The sequence below is a fragment of the Saccopteryx leptura genome, chromosome 9 (assembly GCF_036850995.1).
Source record: "Saccopteryx leptura isolate mSacLep1 chromosome 9, mSacLep1_pri_phased_curated, whole genome shotgun sequence".
NCBI classification, from domain to species: Eukaryota; Metazoa; Chordata; class Mammalia; order Chiroptera; family Emballonuridae; genus Saccopteryx; species Saccopteryx leptura.
In genome coordinates, this window is record NC_089511.1 from 46,186,994 (window position 1) to 46,209,874 (window position 22,881).

Consider the following 22,881-nt stretch of genomic DNA (forward strand, 5'->3'; position numbering starts at 1 on the left):
TCACGTGATCGTTTACAGTCTCCCGAGCGCTTCCCTCCGCCCCGCACTAGCGAGGAGCACCGCCAATCAGAAAGGCAGAACCCCGGCCCCAACAGGTCCGCAGTCCAGCCCGAGTGCGCCTGCGCGCGGCGGGGGTGGTCGGGCCCAGCCCCAGTATAGAAGGTCCGCGCGGGGCTGGGTCCCGGAGTGACAGACGTGGAGTGCAGGTACTGTGCAATCTGGGGTCCGACGCCTCGGCTGCCCTCCTCGTGTAGTCACCTCGTGTCTGTAATGCACCTCTATCCTTGTTTCGTTCTTGGTCCCTTTCTGTCGCTATTCCTCCCTTTACGTCGCATCTTGCTTAAATCATCACCATTGTCCTGTCGCTATCCCCCACCTTTTATCGCCATCAACCCCCGTACCTCTCTTTTGTCACCTTTAAGCCCCCATTGCCACCATAGGTTGCAATTGCCCCTTTAAGTCGCCATCGCCTTCGTATGTCGCCCGCACCCGTTTTTTGTTGTTGTTGCTGTTTCTCTGTTATGAAATCCTCATTGCTCATAAACTGTCATCATACATCTGTGTCACCTTCGCACGCTTCCTGTTACCTTTCTGTCCATGCTCCCTTTATGTTATACTTATCCCTATATCTATGTCTCTTTCATGTCACCTTTGTTTCTCTGGCTGTCACCATCCATGCCTCCTGCTTCTATATAGTTTTCCCCATCAGGAACCACCGTACTACCTTATAGGTTTTTCACCGTCCATGTTTTTGTCATTGCCCATGTCACCACTCACAAACTCACCACTGCTCCGGGTAGAGCCCATTACCTGGAATGTGCCAGAATCCCAGCTCCACTGCTAACCCTCTGGGTAACCTTGACTACCTAATCTCACTTTTGCAATCTAAATTTCCTCACCTATAAAATGCACACAGGACACCTACAGTCGGGTACTTGTGAGGATTTTGCCAGTTTATTCTTGTGCTATGACCAGGTTGACATGGTGATTTGGGCTAATATTGTTATTAACCATGTCATTCTCACCCTCATCCAGTCACCTTCATCACCTCCTCATTGTCACTCTCCCCCTTTCCCCACCCTTTCTTTATCATTGCTGTGGCTTCAGTCACACTCCATGTATCATGATACCCTCCGCCATGGCAGCCACCCTAGATCACGAACTCCATATTGTCCTCATATCTGCCACTTCACCACACCTGAGGAGGTGGCCTATTAGCCATCAGGATTGCTCATATAAATAGTTAATCCCTATCTCTTTATCTTGTTGGATTGAGTGATCTTCACCCCAAAAATGAGAGTACTTACCTGGTGTTGTGGTGGGAATTCAGAAGGTCTTGGGGTGGGGGTGAAGCCATAGATAGCTTAGACCCAGACCCTAGACCAGGGGTCCCCAAACTTTTTACACAAGGGGCCAGTTCACTGTCCCTCAGACCCTTGCAGGGCCGCCACATACAGTGCTCCTCTCACTGACCACCAATGAAAGAGGTGGCCCTTCTGGAAGTGCGGCGGGGGGGGGGGGGGGGGTAAATGGCCTCAGGGGGCCACATGTGGCCCGTGGGCCTTAGTTTGGGGATGCCTGCCCTAGACCTTCCTTGACTTACAGAATTGACGGCAATCTGTAAGTCAGAGAGATGAGGCAGGTTCCACTACACCTCAGTCAAACCTCAGCAGCCCTGAATCCCCAGGTAGAAGGGTAAGTATCTCTTTACTCAGCTTGCCTGCACAATGCAGTATAGGGCAGTGGTTAGTAATGTGTCCCTGGAGGCTGGAACACCCTGGTTCTGATCTTGATTCTAGCACTTAGAGGACTTAAATAGTTGCATGAACTTGGGCTGGTGGCTTAGTGTGCCTGTGCCTCAGTTGCTGCACCTGCAACATGGGAATGAAAACACAAGTTATTCATTCAGCAGGTATGTAGAAAGCATGTTCTACATGCCCAACCTGTCTTAGGCACTGGGGATGCATCAGTGAACAAACCCACAGATCTCTAGCCTCATAAAGTTTCCACTGTAGCAAGGGAAAGAGACAATTAGCAAACAGGTAAGTAGATTATAGGATATGTTAGGGAGATGGGAACCACATAATAAAGGTTATTTTAAATAAAGTGGTCAGAAAAGGTTTTTTTGAGATGGTGACGTTTGAGCAAAGACCCAAATTAGGGGAAAGGATGACCTGGCTCTCTGGGAGAAGAGCATCCTAGGCAGTGGGAACAGCAAATGCAAAGGCCCTGAAGGAGGAACATGGAATATTTAGGAATATTTAAGGGTAGCAAGACCAGTGAGGGAGGAGAAGGCTGGGGGATGAGGTCAGAGAATTGATGGCGGTAGATAAGCTGGGGTCTCATGGGCCACAGAGAAAACAAGCTTCATTGTGAGTGAGGTGGGTGGAAACCTCTGGAGGGTTTGAAGGAGAAGAGGGACACCATCTGATGTGATACGATGTGACCTGAAGCAGCAGCGGCAACTCCAGAACTACCAACGATGGATTGGCAAGATCAGCTTGGTTGGAAGGAGATCGAGTCCTCTTCTTAAAGCTGTCTCATATATCCTTTCTATTTGGAGAAAACTTCAAATGCCCCTCTCAAAGATTGGGAGGAAAAGGGAATGTTGGTAGTTTTTGAAAGGCCAAAGCCACTTCTGGGTTCACGTGCTGTTTGGGGAGGGAGGAAGGGAGGGCAGCTACAGACCCACAGATAATAACAGGATAGGCAGCTGACCACCCCTGGGACTCGGAGAAAGCTTAAGTTCAAATCCTGTCTCCACTGTTTCCTGGCTGTGTCCCTTTGTGCCAATGACTTAACCTCTCGGAGTCTTTAGCTCCCTTATCTGTTAAGTGGGGCTTGAAAAACAAGACTGTTGTGAGAATTAAATGTATAAAGTCCTTTGATTAGGCACCTGGTTCAATAAAAATAAGGCACTCTATCCCCTGGTCCTGCATCCCGCATTTTCATGGGCTCAGGCCTCCCTCAGAGCGGCCAGGAAAAGACAGTCTGCCTTATTCTGGGTTTATGAGTTGGTTCATCTGTGTTGTGTTCTGAACAGAACTGAGCTCTGGGTTCAAACTTTCAGCCAACAGACTGACACTATGGAACCTGGGCAGTGATCTCCCTGAGTCCTGCCCTACGTCTAAAAAACAGGGATATAGTCTGACTTGTGGCGGTGCAGTAGATAAAGCATCGACCTGGAATGCTGAGGTCACTGGTTCAAAACCCTGGGCTGGCCCGGTCAAGACATTTATGAGAAGCAACTACTATGAGTTGATGCTTCCCGGTCCTCCTCTTGCCTTTCTCTCTCTATTCTCTCTCTAAAATCAATAAATAAAAAATATATTTTTAAATAATAAAAAATAAAAAACAGGGATATAATGCTCTTTTGCCCCAGGTATGTTGTGTTGTTTTTTTTATTCAGACATCTACCATTTTCAGTTATAATGCCACCATCCCTCTCCCCTGCTTTCTTTTTCTCCAAGGCACAGTCTATGTTTCACTCATTTATCTATTGTCTCACTCCCCCCCAAAAAATAATGCTATCTTTGCCTGACCTGGCGGTGACGCAGTGGATAGGGCATTGGACTGGGACACGAGGACGCAGGTTCAAAACCCCAAGGTTGCTGGCTTGAGCACGGGGTCACTGGCTTGAGCGTGGGGTCATAGACATGTACCCATGGTTGCTAGCTTGAGCCCAAAGGTCACTGGGGTCACTCGCTCTGCTGTAGCCTCCTGGTCAAGGCACATATGAGAAAGCAATCAATGAACAACTACGGTGCCACAATGAAGAATTGATGCTTCTCATCTCTCTCCCTTCCTGCCTGTCTGCTCTCTCTGACTCTGTCTCTGTCAAAAAGAAAAAAAAAATGTATGCTATCTTTTTCATTTTTTTTTTTTTTTTTTTCACTTTTCTGAAGCTGGAAACGGGGAGAGACAGTCAGACAGACTCCCGCATGCGCCCGACCGGGATCCACCCGGCACGCCCACCATGGGGCGACGCTCTGCCCATCAGGGGGCGATGCTCTGCCCATCCTGGGCGTCGCCATATTGCGACCAGAGCCACTCTAGCGCCTGGGGCAGAGGCCACAGAGCCATCCCCAGCGCCCGGGCCATCTTTGCTCCAATGGAGCCTTGGCTGCGGGAGGGGAAGAGAGAGACAGAGAGGAAAGTGCGGCAGAGGGGTGGAGAAGCAAATGGGCGCCTCTCCTGTGTGCCCTGGCCAGGAATCGAACCCGGGTCCTCCGCACGCTAGGCCGACGCTCTACCGCTGAGCCAACCGGCCAGGGCCATGTATGCTATCTTTACCTGAGATTTTTCTTCTGTGCTTATCTCCAGTTTCTAGACAGGGCTTGCCAGCAAGTGGTCACTGAATCAATACAAGCTGAATAACTAGATAAATGAACTGGCCACTGAACACCTGCCATGTACTATCCCTATGCTGGTTGGGAATGGGGACATAGATGTGACTGAGACAGCCCTGCCCTGCCCTCATAGGTTTCACGTGTCCAGTGGGAGAAACATCCATCATACAGTGAGAACCCAGAGTGGTCAAGACTGGGATGGAGAAACTCAGGGGACCATCAGAGCCCAAAAGGGGTCCCTGAACCAACTACAGGGTGAGGGAGGGTTTCATGGAGTGAGTGGTTCATGAGCTGATAGGAATGAACAAGATAAAGAGGAGAGAAAGGTATGTCAGAGGAGAAGCTGTGGGAGGATTGGTGTGAAAATGTGGTTTCAGTGCAAGGAACTGAAAGATTAAGAATGGCTGGCACATAAAGGAAGATAAGAGGAAGTTATTAGGGGAAGATCATTCAGGGCTTGGATCCACAGTGAGGAGCTGAGACTTTGTCCTGAGGACACTGGGGGGCCATGGAGAGTTTTTGAGTGGGGGCGGAGGCCACGTCAACCTCAGAAGGAGGGGGGGTTGGGAGTGTTGAGTGAAGGCTGGGGACCCAAGGAGCTGGCTGGAAAGTCCAGGTTAAGGCCATGGAAGAGAAAAGCAGGAGGCGGGGAGACCCTCAGAAGGCCAACGGGACATATGGGGAGCCCGGAATGAGGCCCAGGGCTCTGGGGAGTCAGAGAGGGCTTTCTGGAGGAGGTGGCACACAGGCTGAGACCTGAAGGATAGGTAGGATAGCTGTCCTTGAAATGGGAACCTGGGGAAGGAGATTTGGGAGAGATGCTAAGGACAGTTGGGGACATAGTGGATATAGAGATTAGGGACAACTGGGGGAGGTGTCTAAGAGGCCATGGGACTCCCAGAGCTGGGGTTCAGGGAAGAGGTGGGAGTTAGAGATGACTTTAGTGTCAGAAAGGGGGACTGAATCTGCAATGGTGGGGAAGGTCCTCAGGACTTGTCTGTGTAGGCCCTAGAGAACAAGGTAAGAAGATTGCACTTTGTTCTATAGGCAGTGGAAACCCATAGAAGCGTTTTGAGTACAGAGGGACAGCTTAGATTTTTGAGTTCCAAATAAGAAGTATTCACCATTCATGATGTTTTTGTTTGGTGTTTGTTGTTTTTTTTTTTTACCTATTTAATTGTTTTTCAGACCGAGCATCTTTTCTCCTAGAAAGAACACTTCTAGGGAGTGTCCTTTGAAATAAAGATTCTATTGCTAAAAACAAAAATAGTTTACAAAACCAGTGCTCTGTTGTGTTTTCTCCAAACTTAACCACAGACAATTGATTATTCAGTCGAAAGGGATCTATACAATCAAGGGAAAATTGGCTCCTTTAAACACGAGAACATTTCAGTTTGGAACCATATGGAAAGTCCACGGTTTGTGACTGTTTCCTGTGGTGTGGCCTGTGCTTCATGTGCTTCAGCAGCTACTCGGCCCCACATTCTCTGCCTTCTAGAGCAGGCGGTTTAAATCAACCTTGAATTTTATTTTTTTTTTCTAGACGGGGGCAAACAGACAGGAAGGGAGAGAGATAAGAATCATCAACTCATAGTTGTGGCACCTTAGTTCATTGATTGCTTTTTCTTTTTTTCTTTTTTTTTTAATTTTTATTTATTTATTTATTTTTTACAGAGACAGAGAGAGAGTCAGAGAGAGGGTTAGACAGGGACAGACAGACAGGAACGAAGAGAGATGAGAAGCATCAATCATCAGTTTTTCGTTGCAACACCTTAGTTGTTCATTGATTGCTCTCTCATACGTGCCTTGACCGCAGGCCTTCAGCAGACCGAGTAACCCCTTGCTGGAGCCAGCGACCTTGGGATCAAGCTGGTGGGCTTTTCCTCAAACCAGATGAGCCCGCACTCAAGCTGGCGACCTCTGGGTTTCGAACCCGGGTCCTCTGCATCCCAGTCCGACGCTCTCTCCACTGTGCCACCACCTGGTCAGGCTGATTGCTTTTTCATATGTGCCTTGACCAGGGGTCCCCAACCAAGCCAGTGACCTCTTGCTCAAGCTAGCAACCTTGGGCTCAAGCCAGAGACCTTTGGGCTCAAGCCAGTGACTATGGGGTCATGTCTATGATCCCAAACTCAATCAAGCTGGTGAGCCTGTGCTCAAGCTGGTTACCTCAAGGTTTTGAACCTGGGTCCTCAGTGTCCCAGGCCAACACTCTATTCACTGCGCCACTGCTTGATCAGAAATCAACCTTGAATTTTACTCTCAGTCTGAGATGCCATTACTACCCCATATGCTCTGGGCTTAAAATACGAACAGGTTATCATTGTGTATAAAACAAGTGTCTTTAGGTCTAGAGAGATAGCTAGGAAAGTCTTTTCTCAAAAGTTTCCATTCTACTCCATTTCTGTTTTAAACATTTCTTGAGTATGCAGTGTGCTGATCACTGGGCAGTAGAGGACTAAACTAGACACAGACTTAGCTTTTCAAGGGACACATAGAAGATGATCTGTTATAAACTAGAGGACATACAGATCTCACCAGTCAGCTTGTATTGAAAGTTTACTGTGCTACCTGCCTGCCATGGATGGTTTCATTGACTTCGCAGCAAATATAAGTCTCCTGTTGTTTTGAGAATAAAAGTCAGACTCAGAAGGGAGTCTCTTTTCCCAGTGACACACAGAGCTGAGACCTGAATGCAGGGCTGTGTGACTTTGAGAACCACCCCAATATACCATTCAGCAATTCCCCCATCACTGTCCCTGAGACAGTGTATAAAATTGTAAGATGGGGGGAACCCTGTAAGATGATTCCCATGTTATAGATGAGGCCAGCAGGGCTCAGAGAAGTAAAGCCCCGTGACTGAGTGTCCTGAGGTGGGCTTTGTGCCCTGGACTCTCCAATTCAAAGCACTGCTGTGGAGGAGGGATTATAACTCCCTCCTCACCCGGGAGTGGGGTGTTCGGTGAGTTGTTCCAACATATCTCAAAAGCTCAGTAGGTTACACTTCCTCCTTTTCTGTGGTTTGTGGTGTCACACAAGCAGGAAGAGCACAGGTCAAGGGGACAGGATGATTCTGTGGCCTGAAGGGGGAACACTTGCTACTAAGGAGCAAGGAAGCAGAGCCTAAGGACCAGCCTGGAGCCCCATGGGGACTTCCAGGAGCCTGGGAATACAGGATAGATCTAAGGACAGTGACAGCCCCTGGCAGCCTGGCTTTGTCAGCCCTGCTGTTCCAGCCCACCTTTAGTTTCACCCCGCCCAGCTCCCCCCAGGGGTCTGGGAATGGGGAGTGCTGGATACTTCTCTAGCTGAAGTCACAGTCCTTTGCTGGAGACTGAGATGTTGGGCAAGGGGCACCCCAGCTGGGAGCCTGAGCCTCATGATTTAATTTATAGAGAAATCCTACGTACATTTCAAAAATTAAATAGTAACTGAAGAGCACCCATCTTGGCTGGGGTTCCAGGCAGTAATGATGCCTTTTTCTCTATTTTTTGGCTGTTAGCCTTGACACAATCATATTTATTTATTTTAATTTTAGTTATTGATTTTTGAGAGAGGAAGGAAGAGACAGAAACATCAATCTATTCCTGTATATGCCCTGACTAGAGATTGAATGGGCAACCTTTGTGTATCCGGACGATACTCGAACCAACCAAGCTATTTAGCCAGGGCGACACAATCATATTTATTGAGAACCTCTTGTATGCCCATTCTGTGATATGTATTAATACTTTAGTTTGAAGCACCCATCTGGATAGATTTTAGACATCTCAAATTTTATTATTTTCAAAACACCATTTATTTATTATCTATGTATTTGTTTATTCTTCATTCCTGCTCTTTTCCCCAAACTTGCTCCATTCCTCCTTAGTCTTAGACTTAGTCTTCCCCAGCTCAACTATTGGCACTTCCATCCTTGAGTTGCTTAGGCCCAAACCCCTGGAGTCATCCTCAACTCCTTCCTTTATCTGGATTCCACATCCAGCAATTACAAATCCCATCAACTCTGTTACAGGAGGAGCAGCAGCAAGACCTTGATTCTTGTCTTCTTGACTCAAGAATCTTGAGAGAAAGAATTCAATCAAGAGACCAAGTGCAACAGTAAAGGAAGAATTTATTAGCCCTGAAGGAAGAAAGTTAGAGGAAAGGGGACCTTGGAGACAGGTTTTGAAATGAACTGCCACTGCCCACTGCTCCCCTGATGGCAAATCTTTTAGGGTCCCTTGCTTAGGAGAAAGAGAAGGGCAAGGAAAATGTGCGTTGGGGGGGGGGGGCAGAGAAAAGGGGTGGGGAAGGGAGAGCACCCTGGGACCTCTGTCCTAAGGGATTTTAAGGGTAGGGATTTTAGGGTAAGTCCCAGGGAAGGGTCTCAATATGCATCAGCTCTCCAGGTGGGTCTTTTTTTTTTTTTTAATTTATTTATTTATTTTTGTATTTTTCTGAAGCTGGAAACGGGGAGAGACAGTCAGACAGACTCCCGCATGTGCCCGACCGGGATCCAACCAGCATGCCCCCCAGGGGCTACGCTCTGCCCACCAGGGGGAGATGCTCTGCCTATCCCCAGCGCCCGGGCCATCTTTGATCCAATGGAGCCTTGGCTGCAGGAGGGGAAGAGAGAGACAGAGAGGAAGGAGGAGGCTGGGTGGAGAAGCAAATGGGCGCTTCTCCTATGTGCCCTGGCCGGGAATCGAACCCGGGTCCCCCGCACGCCAGGCCGATGCTCTACCGCTGAGCCAATCGGCCAGGGCTCCAGGTGGGTCTTTTAGGGTCGTAGGTTTCATTGATTGGTCAGCACCAGGGCAAGTGATCATTAGTCACTGTAGCTGATCCTGAAATCAGCTGTGGCTTTCCTTGGTCTGGTTTTGCTGCTTTCCTGGGCCTGGAGCAGAAACACAATTGAGGCCTAGATGTTATCTCTAGGGGTTAATGCTGAATTGCTATTCTCTGGCTTTCTTGTTTGTTCCTCCTCTGAGGGGGTCTAAAACCACATGACTAGCAATATGCCAGAGGAAGAAAGTTTGGGGGAGGGTCTGAATCCCATGACCAGCAAAGGGAGTAAAGGTCATCCTGGGGGTGAGGTTCTTGTTTTCCCAGTTTTGGCCATTGCTAGGCACGTGGGGCTTTCTGCCCTGGTGGCCTCTGTGTCTGGCCTGTAGTTCTTGCTCTGCTCATACCTATCTACACAGCTCCACCTGCACAATGTAACTAGACCCCATCCAGTCTTCCCCCCTTAGCTGCTCCAATTCCAGGCCTGTCCACCCTGTCTCCACCTTGATCTCCCTGCCCCAGCCCCTGTTCTCTTCCCCAAGTCTGTTCACCGCAGCTAGGGGGAGCCTGCAGAACACCTGTATTAGTTTCCCATGGCTGCTGTAACAAGTCACCACAAACCTGGATGGTTTAAAACAGTGGTCCCCAACCGGTCCGTGGGCCATTTGGTACCAGTCTGCAGAGAAAGAATAAATAACTTACATTATTTCCGTTTTATTTATATTTAAGTCTGAACAATGTTTTATTTATTTATTTATTATTATTATTATTATTATTTTTGTATTTTTCTGAAGCTGGAAACGGGGAGAGACAGTCAGACAGACTCCCGCATGCGCCCGACCAGGATCCACCCGGCACGCCCACCAGGGGCGATGCTCTGCCCACCGGGGTGCGATGCTCTGCCCCTCCAGGGCGTCGCTCTTTTGCGACCAGAGCCACTCTAGCACCTGGGGCAGAGGCCAAGGAGCCACCCCCAGCACCCGGGCCATCTTTGCTCCAATGGAGCCTTGGCTGCAGAAGGGAAAGAGAGAGACAGAGAGGAAGGAGGGGGGGGTGGAGAAGCAAATGGGCGCTTCTCCTATGTGCCCTGGCCGGGAATCGAACCCAGGTCCCCCGCACGCCAGGCCAACGCTCTACCACTACAATGTTTTTGTTTTTTTTAAATGACCAGATTCCCTCTGTTACATCTGTCTAAGACTCACTCTTGACGCTTGTCTCGGTCACGTGATACATTTATCCGTCCCACCCTAAAGGCTAGTCTGTGAAAATATTTTTTGACATTAAACCAATCCATGGCCCAAAAAAGGGTGGGGACCACTGGTTGAAAACAATAGAAGTTTATTCTTTTACAGTTCTAGAAGCCAGAATTCCCAAATGAAGGTGTTGGCAGGGCCTGGTCCCTCCAGAGGCTCTAGGAAACATTCTGTTCCCTGCCTCTCTAAGACTCAGGTGGCTCCGTGCATATCTGCATTTGTGGCCACATTAATCTCTGCCTCCTGACCATGTAGTCATCTCTTAAAGACACTTGTTCTTGGATTTAGGGTTCACCCAGATAATCCAGAATGATCTTATCTCAAAATCCTTTACAGTATTCGATTATATCAGCAAAGACCCTTTTTCTGTCTTAAGTTAAATTTTATTTTTCAATCACAATTTACATTCAATGTTATTTTGTATTAGTTGCACAACACAGTGGTTAAACAATCATATACTTAATAAAGTGTACCCCCTGATATTTCCAGTACCCACCTGGTACCATACAGTTATTATGTTATTATTGACTATATTGCTGTACTTTACATCCCTGTGACTCTTTTGGAACTACCAATTTGTACTTAATCCCTTCGCCTGTTTCACCCAATCCCTCAACCCCAAATCCTCTGGCAACCATCAGTCAGTTCTCTGTAAAGACCCTTTTTCTAAATGTCATATTCACAAGTTCCAGAGGTAATACCCACATCAAACATCTTTTTTGTTGTTTTTTAATTTTTTTTTTTTTTTGACAGAGAGAGAGTCAGAGGGACAGATAGGGACAGACAGGCAGGAAGCCAGAGAGATGAGAAGCATCAATTCTTCATTGTGGCGCCTTAGTTGTTCATTGATTGCTTTCTCATATGTGCCTTGATGGGGGAGCTACAGCAGAGCAAGTGACTCCTTGCTAATGCCAGTGACCTTGGGCTCAAGCCAGCAACCTTGGGGTTTTATTTATTTATTTATTTATATTTATTTATAGAGAGAGGGATAGATAGGGATAGACAGACAGGAATGGAGAGAGATGAGAAGCATCAATCATCAGTTTTTCGTTGCGACACCTTAGCTGTTCATTGATTGCTTTCTCATACGTACCTTGACTGTGGGCCTTCAGCAGACCAAGCAACCCTTTGCTTGAGCCAGCGAGCGACCTTGGGTCCAAGCTGGTGAGCTTTTTGCTCAAGCCAGATGAGCTCGCGCTCAAGCTGGTGACCTCGGGGTCTCAAACCTGGGTCCTTCCGCATTCCAGTCCGATGCTCTATCTACTGCGCCATCGCCTGGTCAGGCAACCTCAGGGCTTTTGTTGTTTTTTTTTTTTAGATTTTATTTATTCGTTATAGAGAGGGGAGAGAGAGAGAGAGAGAGAGAGAGAGAGAGAGAGAGAAGGGGAGAGGAGCAGAAAGCATCAACTCTCATATGTGCCTTGACCAGGCAAGCCCAGGGCTTTGAACCAGTGACCTCAGCGTTTCCAGGTCGACACCCCATCCACTGTACCACCACAGGTCAGGCAACTTCAGGGTTTTAAACCTGGGTCCTCTGCATCCCAGTCCGACGCTCTATCCACTGCGCCACTGCCTGTTTTTTAATTTTTAAAAAAATTTTACTTACTGATTTTAGTGAGAGAGAAGGGGAGAGAGAGACATGAACATCGATCTGTCCCTGTATGTGCCCTGGCCGAGGATCGAACCACAAACCTCTGTGCTTCAGGATGATGCTGTAACCAATGGAGCGTCTGGCCAGGGCGCACATCAGACATATCTTTATTGAGGCTGCCATTCAACCCACTATAATACTCAAGGCAGATCACATCCCTCCTCTGCCCAGTAACTGCCAGAGGCCCTGTGATCACCATAGTCTGGGTAACCCTGCATGGTCTGCTCCGCCCAGACTCATCTCCTTCTCCTGTATTCCCTCTCTGCTAGAGACACACTGGCCTCCTTGCTCTCCCCTTTCCACAGCAGACACACTCCTGCCTTAGGGCCTTTGCACTGGCCTTCCCTCTACTTGGAATACCTTCTCTAAGGAAGTCCATGTAGCTCCCTCCTTCCCCTCCTTGAAGTTTTCTCAAGTATCCTCTTCTCAGCCAGGCATTCCCTGACTTTTTTTTTTTTTTCCTAGAGACAGAGAGTCAGAGAGAGGGATAGACAGAGACAGACAGACAGGAACGGAGAGATGAAAAGCATCAATCATTAGTTTTTCATTGCGCGTTGCAACACCTTAGTTGTTCATTGATTGCTTCCTCATATGTGCCTTGACTGCGGGCCTTCAGTAGACCGAATAACCCCTTGCTGGAGCCAGAGACCTTGGCCTCAAGCTGGTGAGCTTTTGCTCAAACCAGATGAGCCTGCGCTCAAGCTGGCGACCTCAGGGTCTCAAACCTGGGTCTTCCACATCCCAGTCTGCCGCTCTATCCACTGCGCCACCGCCTGGTCAGGCGATTCCCTGACTTTAAAATCACAAACAACCCCACTCCCTACCTTACCCCATTTTCCCCGATTCTCTATACTACTTATTACCTTCTAACAAATAATTATTTTGTTTTTTGTCTCTTTCCTCATGTCTGTTTTGCTCACAGTGGTACCCCCAGTGCCTAAAACAATACCGAATACACAGGAACTTAATAAATATGCAAAATTTATGAACAGCCTTGTGAAAAGCAAGTGCCATTGTTACCATGCCTATTTTGCAGATGGAGAAACTAAGGCACAGATGCATTGTCATTTTTCAAGGTCACATGTTCACATAAGTGTGGAGGCTCATTCAATTCAGACCTCTGGCTCTGGAACTCACCTCTCCAGTACTGCTGTTCTTTTTAAATACCTAAGGTGTATTGCTTTGATGAAAATACAACAGAAGTTAAAATTAAACCCCTCATTACAGACCCTGTAATCACTATACAACTTGAAAGCCAAAAGGTCACTAACCATTTCAATGAACTCCTTCTATTTTCCTCCTATTTTGGTTTATTAGCACTCCTCCCAGTTCCCCAGGCTCAGGGTGCTCAGTCCAATCTGTCACCTCTCCCAAGGCTCACTGCTCCCTCAGTTTTGCTCTTGTCCATCTTAACTTCCCTAATTTCATATCTGCTGTTTCAACCCCTTAGTCTTAATATATCATTTCTCACCAAGGCCTTTGCAAATAAAGGCAAAAGTTGTTTCCAGCCCCACACCCATCCACCATCCTGAAACCTTACTGGCAACCACCTCTAAGACTGTTACCTCCTGTTTTCTGCTTTTAGTGGCCTCTGCTATTCCAAATAATATTCTGTTGCCTTTTCTCACTGAATCCATTTGCCTCATCTTCCTTTGTCACCTTGCAGTGAGAGGAGGGGGTCTAGCTGAGCTCTGCCCTCCCAAACCAGGGATCCTGAAAATAGACCTATAATAGAAAGTAATTCTGATCTACTCCCAGGTCCCACTCTCAAGGCAACCACTTCTGACGCTGTTGCTTCTCTTAATAAAACTTTTCTGCATTTATCCGTTAACTTCCTCCCTGGCTCGGGGAAGGAGCTCCCGTCCCTCTTTCATTAAGACAGGGAAGGGTTCTCTATATCTGCAGTTGTGGCCTTAAATCCTGCTTGTGAGATAAGACACAGGAGGTGGGAAACCCAGCCTATCCCCCCACCCAGAGCCTGGGTTTCAGAAACAATTTTTTTTAAATCTGCATCAGTTGGCTTTTTAAAAAGAAATCAAACACAGACTCCAACAGAAAACCCACCCCCAACGCGCCCCACTCTGCCTCTGCCTCTGCCTCGCTCTTCCCCTCCCAGAGCGTGGGCTGTGTCTTCTGCTGATTTTATCGCTACACCTCGAAATCTTGTTACTCAACCTTGATGTCTCTATTTTATTGTATAAATAAGTTTATAAATCATTAATTTAATTTATGCCCGTGGTACAAAAATTCACAAGGTTCGTAGGTGAGAAGAGATGTGGGTTCCTTTTTTCATTCCTTGTGGCTTGTCTACCCAGCACGGTGGCTATGGGGTGGGGTGTGGCAAAGCCCACCCCGCAGTCCTGCACTCTCTCCATTGGGCTAGGTCGACGCGACTGTACCTGAGAGGCGGAGGCTCCCTTCTCCCTGCAGAGTGCCAGGGCGAGTGAAGGCACTGCGCAGACTCCCTGCTGCAATGGGCAGGGCCTCTCAGGGCCACGCCCCCTCCTTCCACTAGACCCTGCTCAGCCTGTTGGGGCAGGAGCTGGGGTCCCCCAGAGGTAGCAGCTGCTGCTTGACGACTAAGGACTAAAGCCGGGGCCCCTCCAGGGTATGGTCGGGGAGGATGGCTGGTGGGGGATGGGCTAGGAGCTGGTGGGGACGCCCGGATGGTCCTGGACTCCCGGCTTGAGCTGTCTGGTGGGTACCGGAGAGTGAAGACAGAGGAACCACCTGGAAAATGCCCCCTGCATAGTCGCAGGGCTGGGAAAAGCCAGGCACAATGATTTGGGGCTCCACTGACCCCATCCGGCTGTCTCTTTGGAATGTCTAGATTAGAACTCAGAGACAGGAAAGTGCTAATGGGGAGCAGGGTGAGCGCTGAGGGGCGGCTGGGTGAACCCTAAAAGGGCGGCAGGGTGGCTACCAGGGAAGAAAGCCTATGAGTTTGAGGGATTTCGAAATCCCTGCTGACCAGCAGCCCGCTTCCTCCTTTTGGGGCGGCGGGCGCGGTGCCTGTGGCACCCGTGATCATGGACAAGAGACCCACTGGGTCTCGTGAGCCCCAGAACTGATCTGCCTTCTATGATGTCGCCCAAAAGCCCAGAACACTCCCACACAGTGCCAGCTTTTGTTCCCACAGTTTGGAGACCCTGGCACACCCACTTCCCCACTTGCACTCCGCGTACCCCCTGGCTGCCTGGCAAGATGAAGCCTAAACTGATGTATCAGGAGGTAGGTGGCTGTGGCCCCGGTGGGGAGGGACTGGGTGCAGTGGCGAGCAGGGGTTCCTCTGTCACCCCAACTATCCCCATTGTCCCTCAGCTGAAAGTGCCTACTGAGGAGCCGGCCAACGAGATGCCCATGAATGAGATCGAGGCATGGAAGGCTGCGGAGAAGGTAATAGCCCACCACCACCCTCAGTCTGTCTCAGGCCTGGGCTGTGCTGCTGGTCCCCTTCTACCCCCACCACCGACCTAGGCTGGCTGACTGCCTCTTCCTCTCCACAGAAAGCCCGCTGGGTCCTGTTGGTCCTCATCCTGGCTGTTGTGGGTTTTGGTGCCCTGATGACTCAGCTGTTCTTATGGGAATATGGTGATTTGCATCTCTTTGGGCCCAACCAGCGCCCAGCCCCCTGCTATGACCCCTGCGAGTAAGTGAGGAGCCTTGGATGGTGGATGGTGGAATGAAGGGTCCCTGACAGGCCAGGGACACTTAGACACACCAGGCAGGGCCAGCACTTGGCATCACCCAATGCCCGTGACAGTGAGGTAATCAAAGACTCCCAAGTGCACCATCACAGGTTCTTCCATCTATGCCCACCCCTATTCCCCGATACTGTCCCATGGCAGCCATAGCATTATATTCTATCCAGGTCTATGAAGACAGGCACACACAGATAGATACTCACAGCATCTTCCATCTACACCTGTGGACAGGCATCACACAGATATCCACATATACACTTTTCCTTTCACACTTCTAGATAGACAAATGCATGAACTCAGAATCATGAATACAGGCACACACAATACACAGTCTTCCATCCTCTGTAGGCACAGATGAGTGCACCCCAGCCAGTGGTCTCTGGCCCCCTGTGGCTCATATCATGCCCCCTTCATCCCACAGAGCAGTGCTGGTGGAGAGCATCCCCGAGGGCCTGGACTTCCCCAATGCCTCCACTAGCAACCCCTCAATCAGCCAGGCTTGGCTGGGCCTGCTCACTGGGGCCCACAGCAGCCTGGACATCGCCTCCTTCTACTGGACCCTCACCAACAATGACACCCACACTCAGGAACCCTCTGCCCAGCAGGTACCTGGCAACCTGGGCCATGGCGGATAGCATGAGGGCAGTGGGAGGCATTGGGGTAGGGGGGTGAAAGGGCTTTCCCCCACAGCCCAGGAGACAGGTAGGACACAGGTTTTTGGAAGCAGCTGTCTTCACACAGCCCTCTGGACCAGGGGTATTTGTCACAGGTATCTGTAAGTCTCTGAATGTCAAGTGTAGGTTTGGTTACAAGGGATTAAGCTGGCAGATATCGCTCACCCACGAGCTGCCCCAACCGTCACATCAAGAAATGGGAGAGCCGGGTGAGAAACAGCCCAGCCTCTAGTCAGGCTGGCATTTCCCAGCTGTGTGACCTTGGCAGGTCACTTTGCCTATCAGGCTTCAGGTCCTCATCTGCGGAATGGGGCCAGTATATAGCGCTCACCTCTTGTGCAGATGAAACAGGCTAATCCATGCAAATTATAGCATTGTGCCTGACACCGTCAGCCTTTATAAGCATTTGTTATTATATTCTTGTTATGGTCTGCTGACAAACTTAAAACCCATAAAGCTTCAAGGTTTGGAAAGGAACAGTTTCGGTGGGTCACTCTTTCACTGAAAAGCACAGATGTTTTCCCTTCTTTCTTCCTCTTTTTGCTGCCTCTTTCTGTGAGAAGTGGGCTTAAAATTTATTAACATTGTGCAGCTCCTTAAGCACTGCTTGAAAAGAATATGAATGATAGGAGCTCACCTCCCTGCTGGTTCCCACTGGAGTGGTTCAAAGTACAGGCATAGGAGGCAGACAGTCTGGGTTCAAATCCTGCTTCACCAGCACTCAGTTTCCCCATCTGCACCTCAAGGGTTTTACTCAGACCTCCCTTATCAATGCGAGTGGTGAGATTCCATGAGTTCAGATGTGAAGGGGCTTAGAACAGGCTCCCCTCACAGTAAGAACCAGAGAATCATGGGCTGTTACTGTTACTGTTATTGGCATCACCAAGCCTCACCTGTGCCTTCCCAGATCCCCAATATCCTGTAAGGTGCTTGGAGGCCCCTGTGGTACCAAGCACCCATTAAGACTCCCTAGGCAGGATCTTGGGAAGGTCCCTGGAAGGGAAAGAGTGGCAGGGAGGCCCTGGCAAGGCTCAGAGTGGCCAATTACTAAAACAGATAAAGGTTTTAATATCTTAATGTGTAAAGCCATCCCTAGGCTTACTAACTAATGTAGAGCTTGCTCACTCTTGATCTCATATGGAAGCCCAATCTCAAAACAGCCTCATAAGGGTGCTGTGTGGGGTTGGGGAGCTGGCTGGCCCAGCCCCTCAGGCTCTCCTCTCTCCCCAGGGTGAGGAGGTCCTCTGGCAGCTCCGCACCCTGGCACCTCGAGGTGTGAAGGTCCGCATTGCTGTAAGCAAACCCAGCGGGCCCCAGCCCCAGGCAGACCTGCAGGCTCTGCTGCAGAGTGGTGAGCCAGGGGACAGCTGGGGGTGGGCTGGGCCTGGGGCCGTCCAAGCTGGCCTCTGACCACCACCCCTGTCGGTTGCAGGTGCCCAAGTCCGCATGGTAGACATGCAGAAGCTGACCCATGGCGTCCTGCACACCAAGTTCTGGGTAGTGGACCAGACTCACTTCTATATCGGCAGTGCCAACATGGACTGGCGCTCCCTAACCCAGGTCTGCTTATACCCTGCCCACCCACTTTTCCAGGCCATTCCCTGCCCAGCCTCCAACTACGCCCCTCTTTAATCCCAGATGCTCTCTACCCGGTCTGCAATGTCTTCCTTCCCACCTCCTATCAGAAATGTCTCCAAATCCAGCCCTTTACTGCTCTCCACTTGCTCATGGAAGTCTAGGGCTCCCTTTTGTCCCCAGTGACAACTGCCAGCCTCGTTTTTCATTCTCCAAGTTCACCCTCTAAGCCCAGCCCTGTTCTGGGTGATGCTGGGAACACAGTGCTAAAGATGGGCCTCTCGGAACTCTCAGTCCAGTGCAGACAGGCCAGTCACCAGTAGTGTCAGCCCAGAGAGGTCAAGGCTGGGATGGCGGAAGCACGAGCAGAGGGATCCAGGCCAGGATGGGGACCCCAACTTGGGGTATCATGGAAGGGGTCCCAAAGGAGGCAATAACTAATCTGATAACTGAAGGATCTGTAGCAATCAGTACAAGACAGGAAAGAGTACAGCTGAGGCACTGATTACTGGCTCAGCCCCTAATCTCACCAACTCCTCAGGAAGATGCTGAACATAAGCTGTGGCTGAGACATCCCTGCTACCTGTCCTTCAGTCCAATGGGGAGATGGATTTGTCATCAGAGAGAGTAATGTGGGAAGCCCAAGAGACTGTGAGAGCTCAGAGGAGTGCCTAAAGCAGTCTGAGCAGTCAAGGGAGGCTTCCTTGAGGAAGAAATTGTCAGCTGAAACCTAAGAAAATAAACATAAAAAAATTTTTTTTTGCCCTGGCCAGATAGTTCAGTTGGTTAGAGCATTGTCCCAAAGTGTGAACGTTGCCAGTTCGATCCCCGTTCAATCCCTGTTCAGGACACAGACAGGAACTATAATGTTCCTGTCTCTCTCTCTCTCTCTCTCTCTCTCTCTCTCTCTTTCCTCTCTGTCTAAAATCAAGAAAATAAATGTTTCAAAAAGAAAGCGAGAAACATAAGAATGGGTAGGAGCTCCCTCATTGGAGGGTAGAAACAATAGCATGTGCAAAGGTTCAGGAAACCTAAAACTTTGAAATGATGTTGATTTTCACAAAAACTTGACTGAAGACAATTAGTCTTGAGTCAAATTCATGCCCATCGCAGGGCTTTAGATGGGGAGCTGGGGTGGAGTTGAGGGGCAAATGGAAGGGAGATAGGGACAGAGAGAGGGGAAATGGAGGAGTTACGGGTAGGAATGGGGGCCAAGGAGACGAGGAGAAGGGGCTACAGGTGTCCATGTCACTGATGGGCACCAGGCCACCACCCCAGGCTCAGCACTGCCCTTCCACAGGTCAAGGAGCTGGGCGTGGTCATGTACAACTGCAGCTGTCTAGCTCGAGACCTGACCAAGATCTTCGAGGCCTATTGGTACCTAGGCCAGGCGGGCAGCTCCATCCCGTCAACCTGGCCCCGGCCCTATGATACCCGCTACAATCAAGAGACGCCAATGGAGATCTGCCTCAACGGGACCCCTGCTCTGGCCTACCTGGCAGTGAGTCTGAAGGAATAGGGCCTGTCATACTGTCACACCCTGACCACATGCCCTCACTCACTGCCTCCAGCCCTTCCTAGGGACAGTGGGGAGGGGGGGGGCCTGGGCTATGTTTCAACCTCTTAGGGCTTCCATGGACCTAGCCGTACCTCCCCTAAATCCAGTTGAAAATTAGTTCCTCAGTCACCTAGCCATATTTCAAGTACTCAGCAGTCACATGTAGCAAATGGCCACCATTTTGGACAGTGCAGATACCGAAACGTTTCCATCAGTGCAGAAAGTTCTATCGGACAGCGCCAGCTGTTGCCCGTGGCAGGTATTGAGCACTCTAGATAAGGCACTACTATTTTTAGCTATTGATATTGTCACTAGTTGGGGTGGCCAACCTTGTTCCTTTCAGTTCCCCCAAGCAAGTCACCTAGCCAAGCCCAGTCATTGTGGAGGGCCACATAGGGGGCACATGGATGCAGGGGTCCTGTGCTCCAGGGGTCCCTCCCACAGAGGACTGAGGGTTGCCCCATTACCACTTCCCCTCTTCTAACTTGAGTTTGCTCCCCTGTCGTGAGGATGGGGGAGAGCTGGGTAAAGGGCCTGGTGTGGCATGGGCACCTGAGGAATGGCGTTAGGTGGCTTGTGAGTGAGTCAGGGATAAAACAATTAGAGCAGAGGTCATCAAACTTGAGCGTGCATCAGAACCACGAGGGGGCATATAAAATGCAGATTCCTGGGCCCCACCTCATCCCCTCATTCAGTATGCCATGTATAGTGAGGTCCAAGAATTTACAATTCTAACAAGTTCCCAGGTTTCTCTTTTTTAAAAACAATGTTTTAAATTATTTATTCATTTTAGAGAAGGAGAAGAGATAGTGTGAGAGAAAGAGAAGGGGGAGGAGCAGGAAGCATCAACTCCCATATGTGCCTTGACCAGGCAAGCCCAAGGTTTCAAACCAGCGACCTCAGCATTCCAGGTCGATGCTTTATCCACTGCGCCACCACAGGTCAGAATCCCAGCTGATGTTCTTAGTGCTGAGTCAGGGACCTTTGTTATGAAGCTCTGGGTTAGAGCATAAATTCTGGAACCAGACAACCTAGGTTCAAATCCTGGCTTCATTTATCAGTTGTGCGACTCAGGCAAATCACTTACCCTCTGTGAGCCTGAGTTTCCTCCCCTGTGAAATGGACAGGGGAGTCATTCCTTCTCTTCATGGAGGCTGAGGATTCAGTGAGACCCACAGGACCTGGCTAGTGGTGAGCTGTCTGTACCTGGGGTCTGTTGTGATGGCACCCTTGGCAGAGCGCATGTCTTGACTGTCCCCTCGCCCCCAGAGTGCACCCCCGCCACTGTGTCCAAGCGGCCGCACCCCAGACTTGAAGGCTCTGCTCAACGTGGTGGACAATGCCCAGAGTTTTATCTACATTGCAGTGATGAACTATCTGCCCACCATGGAGTTCTCCCACCCGCGCAGGTACCACTCGGTGTGTGGACAGGGCTCGGGGCAGAGAGCCACCGAGAGTGGAAGAGGAAGAGGAGGAGTGAGGGGACCTAGAAAGCAGACAGCAGAGCCAAGGCAAGGGGACAGATGGAGGGGAAGTGATGGGGAGAGGCAGGGAAGACAGAGGTAACAGAGAGAGGGGGCCTGGGTGCTTAAGCCAGGGGCAGAGGGGACAGAGAAAAGGGTGAATATTGGGGCTTGGAGACTGGAGGCCTGAGGTAAGGGATATGGGATTTCTGGAGGTAGGAAGCAGGTAGCATGCCTAGAGGCGGATGAGGAGTTAGGGAATGGCGGCTCAGAAAAAAGTAGTCTGGGCAACAGAAAAAAATGATGGAAAGACTGGGTTTGGGGGCAGGAATGGGAGCCAGACTCGGGGAGTAGAGGGTATAGGGTTTAAGGAGGCAGGAAGAGTACTGGGAGCCAGAGATGGGGTAGTCTTAGGGTTTGGGGGCTCTCAGAAGCTGAAACGGGGCCCAGGTCTGGCTCCATAAAGCTGAGGGTGAGGCTTGTGGATAAAAGGCCCTCCGTTCCCTGCACTCCCACCCCAAGGTTCTGGCCTGCCATTGACGACGGGCTGCGGCGGGCTGCCTACGAGCGGGGCATCAAGGTGCGCCTGCTGGTCAGCTGCTGGGGACACTCTGAGCCGTCCATGCGGGCCTTCCTGCTCTCCCTGGCCGCCTTGCGTGACAACCACACCCACTCTGACATCCAAGTGGTAAGCACCTGCCACAGGCCCGCTCCTCAGCCCCTGTGCTAGGCAGGACTGGGCACACAGTGCTGTGGAGTCATCTGATGGGGAAGACCCAGAGTGAGCTGAGCAGTGATGGAGAGACCATAGGTCAGGACCCAGGTTTGGGGGGACAGGGTAGAGGGCTCAGGGTGGGATGGGGGTTCCCAGTAGAAGCACCTGCCCAGCCTGAGGGATCATGGAGGACTATCTGGGAAAGGGGGCATCTAAGGTGAGACCTAAGGAACCATTCTAGAGGAGTCTCTAGGAGTCATTCTAGAAGGAATGGGTGCCAAATGAAGCGACTTGGTGCTCCCAGTCTGCCCACCCTTTAGGCCCTGTGCTGGCCTGAGGTTTCTATGGACTCCCCAGTCCTACAGCCCCATTCCACACCCCAAACCTTGGGGCTTCTCTAACCCCCACTGCATCTCCCGCTGCTTCTCTTTCTCCCCTCCACCCAGAAACTCTTTGTGGTCCCTGCGGACGAGGCCCAGGCTCGAATCCCATATGCTCGAGTCAACCACAACAAGTATATGGTGACCGAACGTGCGGCCTACATCGGTGAGTGTCCAGGCACCACCAGGGGAATGGGAGAGGGTGTCAGGCACTGCTGTGGGCCCTGACTCTGCCCCCTGCCCCGTAGGAACCTCCAACTGGTCTGGCAGCTACTTCACAGAGACGACGGGTACCTCACTGCTGGTGACACAGAACGGGCAGGGCGGCCTACGGAGCCAGCTGGAGGCTGTTTTCCTGAGGGACTGGGACTCCCCTTACAGCCATGACCTCGACACCTCAGCCGAGAGTGTGGGCAATGCCTGTCGCCTGCTCTGAAGCCCAACACACAGGCCAAGGCCTTCAAGGCCCCTGCAGACCCAGATGTCCTGGGTCATGGTCCCTGCCCCCGTGCCCCTGCTTCTGTCTGTCCCATTGTGGCTCCACAGGCCCCCTTGCTCTCCCACCTCTACCTCGCCCCCTCCGGCCTGACGCTGTGGCCTCAGGTCCCAGCCAAGCTTGGGGAGGGATCAGTCCTAGGAGAAGTGGGGGTGCATGCTGGGCCCAGCCCCCCAGCCCATTGCCTTCCCAGGGCAAAGAGGGCCCAAGGTTATAATAAGAAGTAAATAATTTGTCTGTACAGCCTCTACCTGACTGAGTGGAATGGGGTGTTGGGATAGGAGACAGCTAGCATG

General features: G+C 50.5%; 1 protein-coding gene across 2 annotated transcripts; it reads left to right on the plus strand.

Moving 5' to 3' along the window:
- The first annotated feature begins 27 nt into the window (after positions 1-27).
- Positions 28-22,826, plus strand: PLD3 (phospholipase D family member 3). Of its 2 annotated transcripts, XM_066348544.1 has the most exons (13): positions 29-206; positions 14,404-14,628; positions 15,160-15,251; positions 15,342-15,416; positions 15,527-15,669; positions 16,146-16,329; positions 17,629-17,749; positions 17,831-17,958; positions 19,274-19,474; positions 20,801-20,940; positions 21,517-21,682; positions 22,156-22,255; positions 22,338-22,826. In XM_066348544.1, the coding sequence occupies exons 3-13, from the start codon at positions 15,225-15,227 to the stop codon at positions 22,523-22,525; spliced, it is 1,473 nt and encodes a 490-aa protein (XP_066204641.1). In that variant the 5' UTR covers positions 29-206; positions 14,404-14,628; positions 15,160-15,224; the 3' UTR covers positions 22,526-22,826. The 2 variants fall into 2 exon arrangements, with proteins under 2 accessions (XP_066204642.1, XP_066204641.1); XM_066348545.1 differs by lacking the exon at positions 14,404-14,628 and having other exon boundaries at positions 28-206.
- Positions 22,827-22,881: the final 55 nt, after the last annotated feature.

Excerpts from the sequence above, each read along its gene's own strand:
- PLD3 (XM_066348545.1), top strand. The coding sequence starts at position 15,225 with ATGAAGCCTAAACTGATGTATCAGGAG. Across the intron at positions 15,417-15,526 it reads CATGGAAGGCTGCGGAGAAG|AAAGCCCGCTGGGTCCTGTT; the intron begins GTAATAGCCCAC and ends TCCTCTCCACAG. Across the intron at positions 16,330-17,628 it reads AGGAACCCTCTGCCCAGCAG|GGTGAGGAGGTCCTCTGGCA; the intron begins GTACCTGGCAAC and ends CTCTCTCCCCAG.